Source organism: Haliotis rubra, unplaced genomic scaffold (genome assembly GCF_003918875.1).
Source record: "Haliotis rubra isolate DU_JTF1 unplaced genomic scaffold, ASM391887v1 Scf124, whole genome shotgun sequence".
NCBI lineage: Eukaryota > Metazoa > Mollusca > Gastropoda > Lepetellida > Haliotidae > Haliotis > Haliotis rubra.
In genome coordinates, this window is record NW_025765159.1 from 246766 (window position 1) to 262242 (window position 15477).

At 39.8% G+C, this 15477-nt stretch overlaps 1 protein-coding gene across 1 annotated transcript in view; it reads left to right on the forward strand.

Annotated features, from left to right (window-relative positions):
- Positions 1–1607: 1607 nt before the first annotated feature.
- The window catches only part of LOC124266201 (gamma-aminobutyric acid receptor subunit beta-like), a 78958-nt gene continuing 65088 nt past the window's right edge, over positions 1608–15477 (forward strand). Inside the window, exons 1-2 of the mRNA XM_046701005.1 lie at positions 1608–2039; positions 2145–2239. Of these exons, the coding sequence (XP_046556961.1) occupies positions 1984–2039; positions 2145–2239 (151 nt within the window). The 5' untranslated portion in view covers positions 1608–1983. The remainder of the gene's footprint in view (positions 2040–2144; positions 2240–15477) is intronic.

Sequence of the window (15477 nt, forward strand, 5' to 3'; positions counted from 1 at the left end):
CTCAGACACATTATACTGACTCCGAGCCGACCAGTCCTTGTTGTACCCATTAATGCCGAGCGCCAGACAGGGACCAACAAGTACCATATTTTAACGTCTTTGTGTATGACGCGGTCGGGGATCGAACCCGCGACCTTCCGCTCTCCGGGCGGACGCTCAAACCACTACACCACGGAAGCGGTCCCTAAACTATTAAGTGAGTTTAGTTTTACGTCGCTTTTAGCAATATTCCAGCAATATCAAGGCGGGAGACACCAGGAATGGGCTTCACACATTGTACCCATGTGGGGGAAAGCGAAAACTTTAACCACTAAGCTACCCCACCGCCCCTACAACCAAAACTAGAACAACGCAGTAACATGTAATAAACTACGGATACTTGAAATAACACGGTGATGTTATACTTGGGTTAGTTGTAATAAGGGGCGGTGGGGTAGCCTAGAGGTTAAAGCGTTGGCTCGTCACGCCGAAGACCCGGGTTCGAATCCCCACATGGGTACAATGTGTGAAGGCCATTTCTGGTGTCCCCCCGCCGTGATGTTGCTGGAATATTGCTAACAGCGGCGTAAAACCAAACTCAGTCAGTCAGTAGTTGTAATGAAAACCGTATTATTACACATATATGATGTGGAATCTGGAATTCTAACTAACAATCAGCCTGTCCTGGTACGGTTAAAGAACGCAATTCTGCATCCTGGGCTTTAAAACATGTTTTATCCACAGGAACACCTCGTTTTGTTTGATCATACCAGGTCTTATTGTCATATCTGCCAAGTTAGCAATTACATTTTGTGCAAATTGCTCTCTGCTGTTTGCATTATTTAACATTGGCAGTGAAATAAGACGCACGACAAATTTTAAAGTTCATTTTTTCTGAACTATGTTTCCTGAATAAACACAAAACTGGTACATTTACAAAAGAAAAGGACTGGTTTCATTGCAGGGGTTATACCCACTGGTAAAACAAACAGTTACTCTCATTATAAAGGAAACGTCAGTTTCGATATCCAGTCATAATCCATACAGAAGCTCTGAATGTCCTTCAAATGATAGACACATTAGCAAACAATTCGCATGATTTGTGATCAGACAGTTTATGGCAGTGTGAATATAAAATCTTAATTTCAAATTAATATTATTCATATGTGAAAGGAGTCTGGTTTTGATTTAAGACTAGACTTGACTAGGGGTTAATATTGGTAATTTCTGATTCCGGCACAACCGAATAAAAGATTCCTTAAACGATATGACATGCCTCGATATATACACGGTATGTTTCAAGTATAGTTTTACTTGACCCGGTATTAAGTATTGTCAACAAATAAGCCACATGTTTGTGATGATGTAAGTCAAAAGATTAAATCAATGTCACATTTTTTAAAGATAGAAAACGAAATTGTTATGAAAATATTTTTGCTGCATCTCCCTCGAAAAGCTACGCACGTTGTGTCGTTACTCCTTACCCTAATCCTAACGAAAGGCAGTGTCTAACGATAAAGCCACTGTGGCAGAATACGACAACAGAGTGCATATTTCGCGCATTACACTGTTCCTCGTAGCATCAGCTGCAATCAGCTGGCCTTTACAAGCAACGGTTGAGCTTGGTAGGGACGGAGGACTATAAAAGCTTGGAACTCGTCTCCAGATTAATTTTTCGAGCTCATTACAGAGGGAGCAAATTCTGAGGGATGCCCTTGGTTAAACATGGACTCGCCTCCAACCTAGAACGGTAGAAACGTCTAATACAGAATGGCCTGGCGGTCGATGGGTTTACTTGGCCCACATTATTGATCTCGCCCAACACTTGTTCAGAATCAATCTCGAATTCCACTGGTATATCCGCCACCTAGCGGCAGCGAGATGAACTACTGGAGAGACGCGGAGCATGCGCGCTCGGGGACACAGTTTTCTCCCAACGTGTGATGTATTTATTTCAAACACATGTTGTAGGGAAATGATAATTGCGCGCACCTCAGCCAAACAATGGCCTTTCTGACGGATTTTTGGGCGATATTTTTCATCGCCTTTCACATTTCTGGGTATGTACAACTCATATATCTCCTCTCATTCATGTATGGCTCGGTGTTTATGTATAGCAATACCGCAAGGGTTTGGACGTTATTGCCTTGTATTCTTTATTTCAGGGCGTCCAAAACGGGTGAACGGTTCCAGAATGTGACGGATACAATAAAGGGGCTTCTGGAAGGGTATGATGTTCGTCTTCGACCAAGTTTCGGAGGTAAGAGTGTCCTCATCTCTATCATTTCCTATATTCTGTCCTTACGAGCAGTATTTGGGCAGCATCGATTGCCAGAGAAGCGGCATTAGGCACACAGACATTTGATAGCGGCAACCTGTCACTTCACTGTTGTGTCTGTGCAAATGATCAGTCAAAACATACAATATTGACACTTGTGCCACAGTCAACCTTCTGTCATGTCAGTTGTTTCACTATATCAGCATAGTCAAGCTTCTATGAACACCGTTCATTTGTATGTCAATATACCTAAAGCTGAGCGATTCTTACTGATTCATCTGCGTGTACTGGTATTCCATGTGTACATATAGTTTCAAAAATCAATATTCTGCAACAGTTTGTTTCATTACAAAAGAAAACATGTGTGTGCAAAACGGTTCTTTCAGGTAGTTTTTAGACATATTGGTGCCTTTATAAAACCATTTTTCATAAAAGATATAAAAGTTAAGCTCTATGATATGATTGGGATAGTGGAAACACGCTGTCATGTTCCTAAAAGACCATTTATAAAAATATTTGTCCTGTTAAAAAGGTTATTGCTATTTTTTTCTAAATGACAGTTTAATTGCTGAACTAATATGAGATGGCGTGCAAACTGTTCATTTATCGATATTAGGAAATGCAAAGTTATCTCTCATGTATAATAAGTCATTAACCCCAACATGAGAAAAACATAAACGTTTATCTCTAGAACATTTATAAAACGTAAGACAGGTCTTAAAGAAATACTAGAATCTGTCTCAGATGAATATCAAAACGTTGTGTGAATATGCGTATCGCCTCAATAGAATGAAATGTCATTGTATGAATTCATCCATATCTCCTTCAATTGAAATGAGTTCCGCAATGACTACGACTAAATGTTCCGTAGTGTAAGTTATATGACAGCATCATTTGCATTACAATAATCCCACAGAGACGACGCATTCAACGGTATCTCCATATATTCATCTCATTGCTTCGCCATAAAATAGTACTTTCAAAGATATTCAAATAAACAAATATTTTCTTTTAAATTTCTCAAATGGATTGTGGTAGTTCGTTCATTTGCATTCGTAATGGGGTTTGGTTCTGAAGCTAATCTATTCACACGCGACGCTAAAATCAAGGAGAATCCACATTTATTCAATTACATGGCTTTGCTGTTTGAAGCTGTGTAGAGTGTCTTGACGGATGGGTATTTGATTCACGTTGATTACTGCTCATTTGAGCAATGTGTTTATTCACACCAACAAATAGAGAACTATTCAGTCAAGTAAATTCAGTCACAAACGGAAACATAGGCAAGAAATTCCAGAACCGCATCATGTTGCTCAAAAACTCTTGACAAAAGCATACTTTTAGGAATACGATCTCATTAGGTACTTCCCGGAAGTCTGTTCCTGATTTTGAAATGTACAAATACAAAACGAAGATCCGTTCAGTCTTATTTACCGATTCAGACTGACGCCAAATGGATTTCATTAAAATGCTTAAAAGCTTTTCCCTTTTCACCAATATCTGAAGAATTTTCAAATTATATTTTTTACGGAAATATAGATATAGAAATGGAAGATTAAACACTATATGAACTCATTTGATTGGAAATCTTAAAATATAACTTTTCAGATCTGTAAAGTTTCATGATTTGGATTTTTATGGCAACTTTTGGATCTATATTTCTCTTCTCCGAATGTCATGTTATTGCTTCTCTCTTCACGGTGTCTTGATTAGCATACGTGTCATGTACGTGACTGCCGTTCGATTTCCAGCATGTACGTTGGCATTAATGCTGCCACACAGCTCCACGATGCAGTTAGTCTTCAATAAATCCTATGAGAATGACATCGTCTGACCAGCTCAGCTAGTCTCAGTCAGTAAAGACCGATACCTCAAAGGACCCTGTCAACTCCGTCTATCGACATGACTGATCATTCTCCAGAGCTTCTAATACAAGTAACACCAATTGCTCTGAGCTCATCAAAGATCTTTCTCAGTCGCTGACAACTATCTGTGAAACTGACAACTCAGTGTGCTGCACAAATTCAGGAGTAGCATCAGAAATACTTGATATTTACATCATTTTAAATAATTGGCATTGTTTGTATTGCTTCATATTCTGTCTTTGATGAATCAAAGACGATATGTCACGATGCCCTATATCAAACGAAAATTGCACCACAGTTAATTGATATGTTGAGTGCATGATAAAGTAGACTTCTGGATGTATATTGACTCGAAGTAAGACTCTGGCAAAGTATTGAACAACTTCAGCTGGAACTCTGTGGAGCCATCCTGTTGCATGACGGTCTTCTGTGGTTTAATCTGTAGCGCTGAGCCACAACGGCAATCGTATTTAGCGTGTACATGCATATATTGACACAAAGCAATTGGCATGTGAATCACGTCTAAACATTGATAGATCTACACGTATGAATCCTTTAAGAAACAAGTACAGGTAAAGAAATGTATTTTGATCCGATGTCAACTGTTTGCGAGAGTAGCCATATTTGTAAATAGAACAAGACCGTTTCCACATCCGTAAGATTTCTGTGCTAAAAAGCAGAGCACATTGTACAAACGATTGAAAACGTACAATATTGTGTGTGTTTGCGCGTGTGTGTGCGTGTGTGTTTGTATGTCTGCGTGAGTACGCGTGTACGTGCGTGTGGGTGTAAGTGGGGTGTTGTGTAGGGAAGGTCATACTTTAAATTCTGTATCAATTATCACTGAATTGATACGGATTATTCTCAGAGATCCATAATAAAAAATAAATACGAAACGACACCAGGTGTTGGAGAAAATAGATGTAACATGATTAATCTAACAAAAAATGAGGTGATGTACCGAGTAAGAGAAGCTTGAGAGCATGCGAAAACACTTTCTTTCACTGAAGTTGTGTTGTTACTGATATAAAAACGCTTCAAATTCTTATCATATTTCATGTTCCATTTCATGCAGCAGCATCATCACCACCATGCCTGTGCATATACTGAAACCATTCCATTCACTCTTCTACTCTTATCATATTCTTTGATATCTTCCATTGATCACATGTGCTCACACATAAGCACTTCAAATATTTACATAAACATATCTCCTCTATTTATTTCAATGGCACAAGAGACATATCAGGGCGAAATATATTTCTAAGACAGTAACGAACGTGTGCGAGGATTTCCTGGCCCACAACTGAAATCAAATTGGTTTCTATTTTTGCTTCCACGGCCCAATACAACAATGCGAATTCCTCGCAAATTATATTATTGATTTTTACAACAGCGAAAATTTCATTAGAACATCGGAGAAATTAGAAGCTGGTATTTTTTTCACACTACACTGTATTTAAGGAGAAAGTGGTCTCTACTCTTAACCTTTCGCACCAAAGACGGAGATATCGTCTTAGTGTGACGCATAAACCATTAAATCCTGATTTACTGCTTTGCTACATAACAGGATGGCTTACAGCAAACTCTTTATCTGTTTACAGCACGATACGTTTCTAAGAGAGGTTACCAGACATGTTTGCTGTTGGTTGGTAGCCAAGCAGTAGGCTTAAATACGAAATATATTGTTTCACAATGGCATTCAGGATACATGCCGTCAACTTGTACGACAGAGTGACTCACAGTCTAACATAGCCTGACATTGCCCTCTTAATGATCAAGCCTGTGTGGTATGGCTTAATGTAACATGTATTGCCTCTCTGATTCCACAAGATATATGTTCCCAAGCCACTGACAAGGATAATATCCAACAAGGACATACACGTATTTCCGTCTGCTGACGACATGGTCGGGCAGAATCCTCATTTCCTGTACACTGGCGTGAACGGGGTTAACCACATTTTGTACATACTGACTGGGACAGGGTTGACAAAAGTACAGATGGGCTTCTGATGGAGGTGGGCATTGTTGACAAAACGAACATTCCCGGCATACGGATGTTGACAGCGTTGGCCAGAACAAACATTACCTTCATGGTGACTGGGGCAGGGTTGACAAAAGCACAGATTGGCCTCTTATGGAGGTGGGCATTTTTGACAAGAACAAACATTCCCGGCATACTGACGAGGGCAGCGTTAGCTAGAACAAACGATTCCTCCGTTCTGACTGGGGCAGGGTTAGCAAAAGCACAGATTACCTTCATACTGACGTGGACATTGTTGACACGAGCAAACATTTCCTGCATACGTATGTTAACAGCGTTGACTGGAGCAAACATTTCCTTCATTCTGACTGGGGCAGGGTAACTGACTGGCATGAACAGGGTTGACAAGAACACACGATTCCTCCATTCTGATTGGCACTGGGTTAACAAAAGCCCCGGCGTAAATAGGGTTGACAAAAACAAACATTTCCTTCATTCTGACTGGGGCAGGGTAACTGACTGGCATGAACAGAGTTGACAAGAACTCACGATTCCTCTATTCTGATTGGCACTGGGTTAACAAAAGTACGGATTACCTCACACCGGCGTAAACAGGGTTGACAAAAACAAACATTTCCTTCATTCTGACTCGGGCAGGGTAACTGACTGGCATGAACAGGGTTGACAAGCACACACGATTCCTCCATTCTGATTGGCACTGGGTTAACAAAAGTACAGATTACCTTCACACCGGCGTAAATAGGGTTGACAGAAACAAACATTTCCTTCATTCTGACTGGGGCAGGGTAACTGACTGGCATGAACAGAGTTGACAAGAACACACGATTCCTCCATTCTGATTGGCACTGGGTTAACAAAAGTACAGATTACCTTCACACCGGCGTAAATAGGGTTGACAAAAACAAACATTTCCTTCATTCTGACTGGGGCAGGGTAACTGACTTGCATGAACAGAGTTGACAAGAACTCACGATTCCTCCATTCTGATTGGCACTGGGTTAACAAAAGTACAGATTACCTTCACAACGGCGTAAATAGGGTTGACAAAAACAAACATTTCCTTCATTCTGACTGGGGCAGGGTAACTGACTGGCATGAACAGGGTTGACAAGCACACACGATTCCTCCATTCTGATTGGCACTGGGTTAACAAAAGTACAGATTACCTTCACACCGGCGTAAATAGGGTTGACAGAAACAAACATTTCCTTCATTCTGACTGGGGCAGGGTAACTGACTGGCATGAACAGAGTTGACAAGAACACACGATTCCTCCATTCTGATTGGCACTGGGTTAACCAAAGTACAGATAACCTTCACACCGGCGTAAACAGGGTTGACAAAAACAAACATTTCCTTCATTCTGACTGGGGCAGGGTAACTGACTGGCATGAACAGAGTTGACAAGAACACACGATTCCTCCATTCTGATTGGCACTGGGTTAACAAAAGTACAGATTACCTTCACACCGGCGTAAATAGGGTTGACAAAAACAAACAATTCCTCCATTCTGACTGGGGCAGGGTAAACAAAAGCACAGAATACCTTCACACCGGCGTAAATAGGGTTGACAAAAACAAACAATTCCTCCATTCTGACTGGGGCAGGGTTAACAAAAGCACAGATTACCTTCATACTGATGTGGTCATTGTTGACAAGAGCAAACATTTCCTGTATACTGATGTTTGCATCTGGTCAGAGCAAACATTTTCTGATGCAGAGTAACAAAAGTATAGATTACCTTCACACCTCCGTGGGCATTTTTTGACAAGAACAAACTATTTCCGGCATACTGACGTTGAAATATTATCTTCACACGGTCGTGGACATTGTTAACAGAAACGAACATTTCTTCACACTGACATGGGTCTGGTTGACAGAAACAAACACTTCCGGCATACTGACGTGGAGGTTAAACAAAATCACGCATATCCTTTATAGTGATATGAATTTCGAGGACAAAATCACGTATTTCCTTTTTGCTGTGATGGACAGTGTTGACAAGAATAATATTGCCTTCATCCCCACTTGGTTCTGTTTGACTCAAACCAGATACTTTCTGTATGTCGACGTGGATAGGGTCGACAAGAACACATATTTTCTTCATACTAAGTTGGGCAGGGTAAACATAAACCCACATTCCTGTCATACTGACTTGGACATGGTTGACAAGAAGACACAGTTCCTTCATACTGACGTTGATGTGGTCCCTTTCGGTCTATACATTGACAATAACAATGCCCTCCCGGGATCATATGTCCCTTACGTTAACACAGATTTATGGTAATCGTATCGTGTAGATGGCTCGGTGTAGGTGCGCTTCAATACCCATTTACCTTCCGAACAATAAGGATAAGATCTTACCCGAATACCCACATGGATAAGATCTTTCCAGGATACAAAATTCCATTCCCACCAACAAGGATAATTCATGGGATTAGACCTTCCTCTTCCCACCAATAAGGATACGATCTTATCAGGACATACATTCTATTTCCAACCAACAAGGATAAGATCTTACCAGGATACACATCACCAGACTCCACACACAGACACCATCCCCAACACATACCATCCCCAACATACACTCGCGCACGCACGCACACACACACACACATACACACACCATGTACCGCAATAAGGGTATTATTCATCCAGAATACACATACAAGAGAGTCGAAATGGAAATCAAAACCAATACTATCAATTCAAATCTGTTTATGACATTGTTGTATTTATTCAAATTGCATCCAAGCATATTTGTAATGTACAAATTTATATAGACAGCAGAAATAGTTATTATCAACTATCTTCCATCAGGTTCCGTTATGGTTGGTGCAGGTGCTATTTATTCAATCACTAAAGCTGATAGTCTGGAATAGATACACGATACTAGCCAAGCAGTGGAACTCTTGTCATTATTAAACACGGCAACGCAGCGACTACACTGATATCATACAATGTATTGATGATAATGTTGTCGCTTGTTGTGTTTTGTAAGACTATCTGCAAGACCATCAGACTCAACGATCCTTTGAGTGAGTGTGGATATGATGACAACCTAGATGCATGATCAGGGCCAAGGTTGGAATTCAATTACAAAATGGCAAACATAATGAAGAGGTAACTTGAATATATCATGGATTAAACTAACCTTTTTAACATTACTCATCAGTCATAAAAAGGGTGCCAGTGGTCGTTTCAATTAATTTTGAAATAACAAACTATTAATTTCGAATATCACGTAATTAAATTGCTAAAATCATCGGAGGATATTCGCATTTGCATTGCACAAGAGAGTGAGTGAGTTGGGTTTAGCATCGCACTGTATCAGAAGGGAGTGTGTTTAGTGTTACGCCTCAATTTACAATCGAATCAAGGGAATGAAGAGAAACATCAGATGCGTGTCTGATCAACGCACCACTCCCAAAGGGCAAACAGAATACCATGTACTCCAAGACTTGGAGAACTCATATGTACTTTCTCGAAGCCAAGCCTTCTCACATATCTCTCCTTTCATTGTACATTCATGAAATGAAGAGCAACTAATCCTATACCCATGCTGGTTAATACACGTCAGCCACCAGAAACATACCAAGACCATATAATATACTGAAGCTTTACCTCTGGTCTGGAATGCCAGTGCTGTGTTTACAGAACGCAGGAATGGTTTGTGTAGGATTCATAATTACTTTTCTGCAGTACACCGATTCCCATCTATCACTTTCCCAATGTTTCCAAAGGATACCAACCCACATTTGTATTGATTATGGACTATTTTTTTAGAGGAACACTCACATATGAAAACATTATTAAATGAAAGAGTGAGTTTTCTCATTTACTTTGCCTATTGGAGAAAATCACATATATTCTGATTTCCTCACGGAATCAGGAAGTGGTATAATGCTACATCCTCTGAATCTTATGAAGGATGACGCTTAAAATATACGTAACCCGAATTCAAATATATCAAATGGCCCATAAGAAGATTGAGCCATCCTGGGATTTGCCATATGGGCATCGTAAAAATGAATCATTAATCTTTGGAGAAATATGCTTATAAACCTTATTGAGGCAATTTATATTCTTTGAGACGACTTAATCCAGCATATAAGTCAGGAAAATAGCAGAGCCATCGCTTCATAGGGCACACTTATCTCTGGAAAAGTATCTTAATACTTAAAAGACGAGCTCCCGTTTATTGCTGCCAAAAATACTCTCTATGAGGATCAAACCATCAATTCATGTCTACTGGAGTGACAATGACGAGCTTCAAACTATACTTTTTCACAAATATCGTGTCCGGTTGACCACTCTTTTCACGGTAGCCATAGATTATTCTCGCAGCGGTCATTTACAATGAACCGCAATCAATCACTGTCATACTTCTCGAAGATATAATGTGCACTGGACAGATGAAAGAGTATGATTCATATCCTGAATGACCACTGAGATCCCTCAGAAACCAGATATGGAGAAATCACACCCGTGGCAATGATCAAGTATATATCATATCAGCAGGCGTCGAAAATTGCAATAGCTGTCTTGAAGCCTTGTTTTATAGGTTTGCGCTGCCCATGATACTAACAGCCAATATAGTTAATAATGTCTAGGTTTATATGACTGTACGACATCAGACATATTTCATTAAATGTGACACATTCAAACCTTTTGACAAAAGTTTTGCTTTCTTCTTTTTCTTTGAAAAAGAAAATATATAGTAGTCAAATAAGCCTTCGGTCAATGAAAGTACAAGCGTGTTTTATGGTGGCTAAGTTTGAAAAGAATGGAGAGATGGTTCTTCGGTGTTTCTGGGACTGTCTGCAGTTTGGTAATGTTTTGTATTGTTATGGTCAAATCCAATTTTCATGTGAATACATTCCCTAACCCAAAAGTTTATCATGGTTAAGAATAGTTCAAGTAAGATGTGTAAGGCTTGCTCGTATCTGAGTCCAAGAGAAAGACCGAAGCAAGAACATTACAAAACCATGTATTGTATTATTGCCGTACCAGTGCCAGCACTGAAGCCGAAGTGGATTTAAAACTTACTGACAAACCAATACTCCGAATGTGTGGTAGGTTTACAGCTGACGTGAAGAAAACCTCTACGACCGTCGACATCAAGAACTGTTATTTGGGGATGATACATTTGAGTAGTGTGGCAAGTCTTTAGGTTGAATTGGCAATTATATCCCTGTTACTTTGGTTAAATGTGAATAGCACGCAGATATCCCCTCAGACAGTACTCTTGATCTCTATCGCTTAGACAGAACAAAATCGATTGTTAGAGGTATTCATATTCGTGTATCCGTCACATAAGAATGAGATGAGCTTCACAAAATGAATGGGATAAATCGAAAAGACTTACAGTCATGAATGATTGTGAAGAAAAGGCCAAAGTCTTCGATCACTCAAGGCAGGCAAACTGTTTCGTGCTAACTGACCATTTGAAAGCCCTTCTATATCTGTTTGTCTCATAAAAACCCTTTATGGTTTCATTTTTCACATTTCGTAAATTGATCATTTTAAGACTTTGTTCATAAAGCTCTGATTACAAATTCGAGAACTAATTCTTGCTTTCATATAGCCATATGTTTCAATTCTTTGGTTGCAGACAATTCCAGAATCTTCTATTATAATAGGCAAAAGTTGGAAAGTAGGTTTGACAAATACTTTGCAAATGCCTTCAAAACGTAACAAACATTGTAAACCTTTAGGTCCAAAAGACAACTAAGGTACATGTATCAGTATACAAGTACATCACCATCGACTTACTGTTTCTTGATTGGTTTATTTGTAGTCCCTCAAAACATGGGTGTATACTTCGTTTGCCCGGTAGCTTATCTGATGAATTCGTATAGGTATTTATTACCCCTGATCTGCACAGTGCATCTATCGCATGCATATTGCATGCTGATATAATCTGATCAGGCGGAACTGCATGCAATAGGCCTTCGCAAGGAGACCTTCTGACACAGTCGTTATTTGATATTAATTCTTCCACGGTCTCGGGCTGAAGTATTTGGCTCATTATCTGTCTACTGTATCAAGTATTGATATGTAATTAATCCAATACTGTGATTAGGCAATCCCATGATATTATGTTCCCACGTGACAATATCTGGATTATGCAGAGGCTGTAGTTTGCGAATATAAAAACGTATTGGTTAGTATCATCACGCAAGACTATTTCAAACACACAAACCTAGATCCCAATTGTTTGATGAGAGGGATGTTTTTTTCATAGTGTAAAGGTTTCTCATGCTTGACATACCTGTCCCATACGCATCTCTATGAAAAGAAAGAAATTAATTAAATCAGCTTTTATCGAACAGATTTAACTTTGAAGAAATCTCCGTCAGCTTCACTGTCGTATTTTGGAAAGACGGTGCAGTGGTACAGACATAATTTGTTTGCCTGTGTATGTCTGGCAGTGAAGGTCATAGGTTGAGATCTCACCGCGAGCGTATTCAACGAGACCCCAAGCGAGAACTACAACGAGAAGGGTTGCAGCAACAGACGCCCACAGCGAGATGCTAACCGGGGATGTTGGTCCCAGCTCGGTTTCAGCTTGATCAAGCCCACCATTGATTCGCTGACCACTCGGAGGTTTCCTATTGCACTCGCTTTGTGAACGATATCATAAAATTGGCAGTATATACTGTTAACGTAAGGGAAACTTAACCGTTCAATATACAAGTATTCACACAAGAATACAACTTGTTGAAGTGCATGCTATATTTCGAAAAAAGCCAGTCAGCACATTATTTAACATGCATGCTATCAGTGGTATCTATGCAAGCATCAGCAATAATATTGCAGTGAAGCATGTTTTGTCATATGACTGTTTGATATGCAATAACATGAGTGACAGTTAGATGTGCAATGATAATTAAACTTTTGCAGGACTCTGTTATCAGACTGAAGAACAGGTTATTTTAGACGATACAGGTTTAGTAATTATTGTAACATGGAAATATGTAGGACGCTGACTTCAGAATGCATGCTGCACTACAGGGCGTCATGATCTGCCGTGGCAAAGTGCTTGCGTGCCAATGAAGTTATCGACAGATAGTACTTTAATTATTAACTACATGTTGTCTGCTACTCTTCCCAATGATGCTATGGTCTGTTTCGAACTTTAAGGGTCATTTTCATTGATCAGATATGATATATTCAGTTAAATATAGCGTGGATGTCAACAGTCAAAATAGTAAAACAATTTGACAAGGAGTGTTTTGAATCTAAAAGTAACTCTGCCAATGTGTGTCACATTATACAACTGATAATAATCGACTTTTCCATAACATTTACTGGTTACGGTTGTGGCAACCATAAATCAGGTTTCTTACTTTTAACACCATGGGTTGTGTATACATTATGTATGCATATGAAATTTAAGGCCCTTCTTAACCTGATTTTCGGGATCGATTATATTGTATTTTAGTGATAAGTTGGCGCTTCGAAAACAAACTCCGAGTGCTTTGCAACATGTAGTTTTTCATCCACAATCGCGGACGGTTTGTCGTTAGCAATGAGATTGTTCTGTTCATTCCCGGTCTCATAAATGCTTAAAAATATTTCAAGGTCAAAATGTGTAGACCATCTCTACATGAACGCATCATGGACCTAAATGAAGTCAATGTAAGTCCTTGTGTTTAATTGGACTATATGTTCCAGTGTTTGTTTGTTATTAGCTAAATAATTAACTTGCCTTTGAGTGTGTTTATGACGTGTCCAACAGGTGTAGCAATATATAAACACATTTTCCCCCAACACCGGGTGCCATCAATATTTGATAGCGATGCATAAACCCAGGTTCGAAATTGTGCGATCGACTCAGCTCTTAGTGAGATTACTTATAATTATGGACAAGTTTTGTCGCTTTTATTTAAACAGAGGCGCTTGCATCGCACTAACACAACAAGAAGGAACCACATATAACCAGTCTAGTTAGGGCAAATCGTTCTGCGTCACAGCTGGGGTCAAATACGCATTCAGCTCATTGCATGTATAGCAGCAGGAAGGTTTGCCATCCACAGCTCAGACGGATATGTCTGCCTTCGTCATACGCACGGTTCAGCATTCACTGTCATTCCCAAATGCAAATCTGCATTCTATTAATGGCAACAAGCTAACACTCTGTGAGCCTGCATCTTTAAGCCTTGTAGATACCACTGACTAAGCCTATCCCTCTAGGTCGCTTGGATCTGTGTCGTCCTCATTACCTTCACCCTAAGGTAAACGTAACGCTGGAAGGTAACCTTGTGCTTGCGACACGGTTATTATTTACTTACGCCGTATCTGAGGAGCTTCATACAATAGATGTGTGTCCAAGCATATATGATGGGTATGTCCAAATGGTCTATTCCATCAGTGTCCATCTAAGGTTATTTGGAATTAAGGACAGTTTGAAAACTTGGTTTGGTTCGGTTGTTTAACGCCGCACTCAGCAGTGTGTAAATAATCTAGCGTAGGCCAGACAATCCAGTGATCAACAACATGAGCATCGGTCCATGCAATTGAGTGAGTGAGTATGGTTTTACTCCTTTTAACAATATTCAAGCTACATCACGGCGGGAGACACCAGAAATGGGCTTCGCACATTGTACCCATGTGGGGAATTGAACCTGGGTCTTCAGCGTGACGAGCCAACGCTTTAACCATTAGGCTACCCCATCGCTACAATAGTTCCACGGGCGATACATCCAAAACTTTCTATCCGAACTACCTGTTTTGTGTAGCACACGGACACAGTTTGATCATAACCAAGGAAAAGTATCAGTGTATCCTGGTACAAAAGAGGGCATCAACTTCTGGTACATTGGTCATTTTCATTTCTAAAATCGCTTCCAACTGACTGAGGATATGTACCTGATAGACTATTCCAAAATATTTTCATCTGATCATCGTGGCATTGGACGGGATACCTTCAATTTAGGTTCCAGTGTGTTTACAGAAAGGGAACTAGTACTCTGCAACCAGAGTATAAATGGCAATGGCATTCTGTTAATAAGACCATAAGACAAACGTCTGTAGACATCCCTATGGAACAGATTCCATTAGTTATTGGTCATCTACATGAGAAGCCATTAAGAATGATGAAAGCAAGGAATGATTACAGCATCTTATCGTCAGCTAGCCGTGATATAAATTCCCATATTCAGCCTTACACGCAATATGACCAGTTCATGCATCTGATGTCCAGATTCAATTGAATAAAGTACTATAATCATACCCACTTGCCGGTTAATTGTGATAGTACTTGTGTAATCAGTGATGTAATAACGTATCGATAACAAGAGTTTTGGGTAGCTTCCAACGTACAAAAAGTTGGCTATCTTAAATT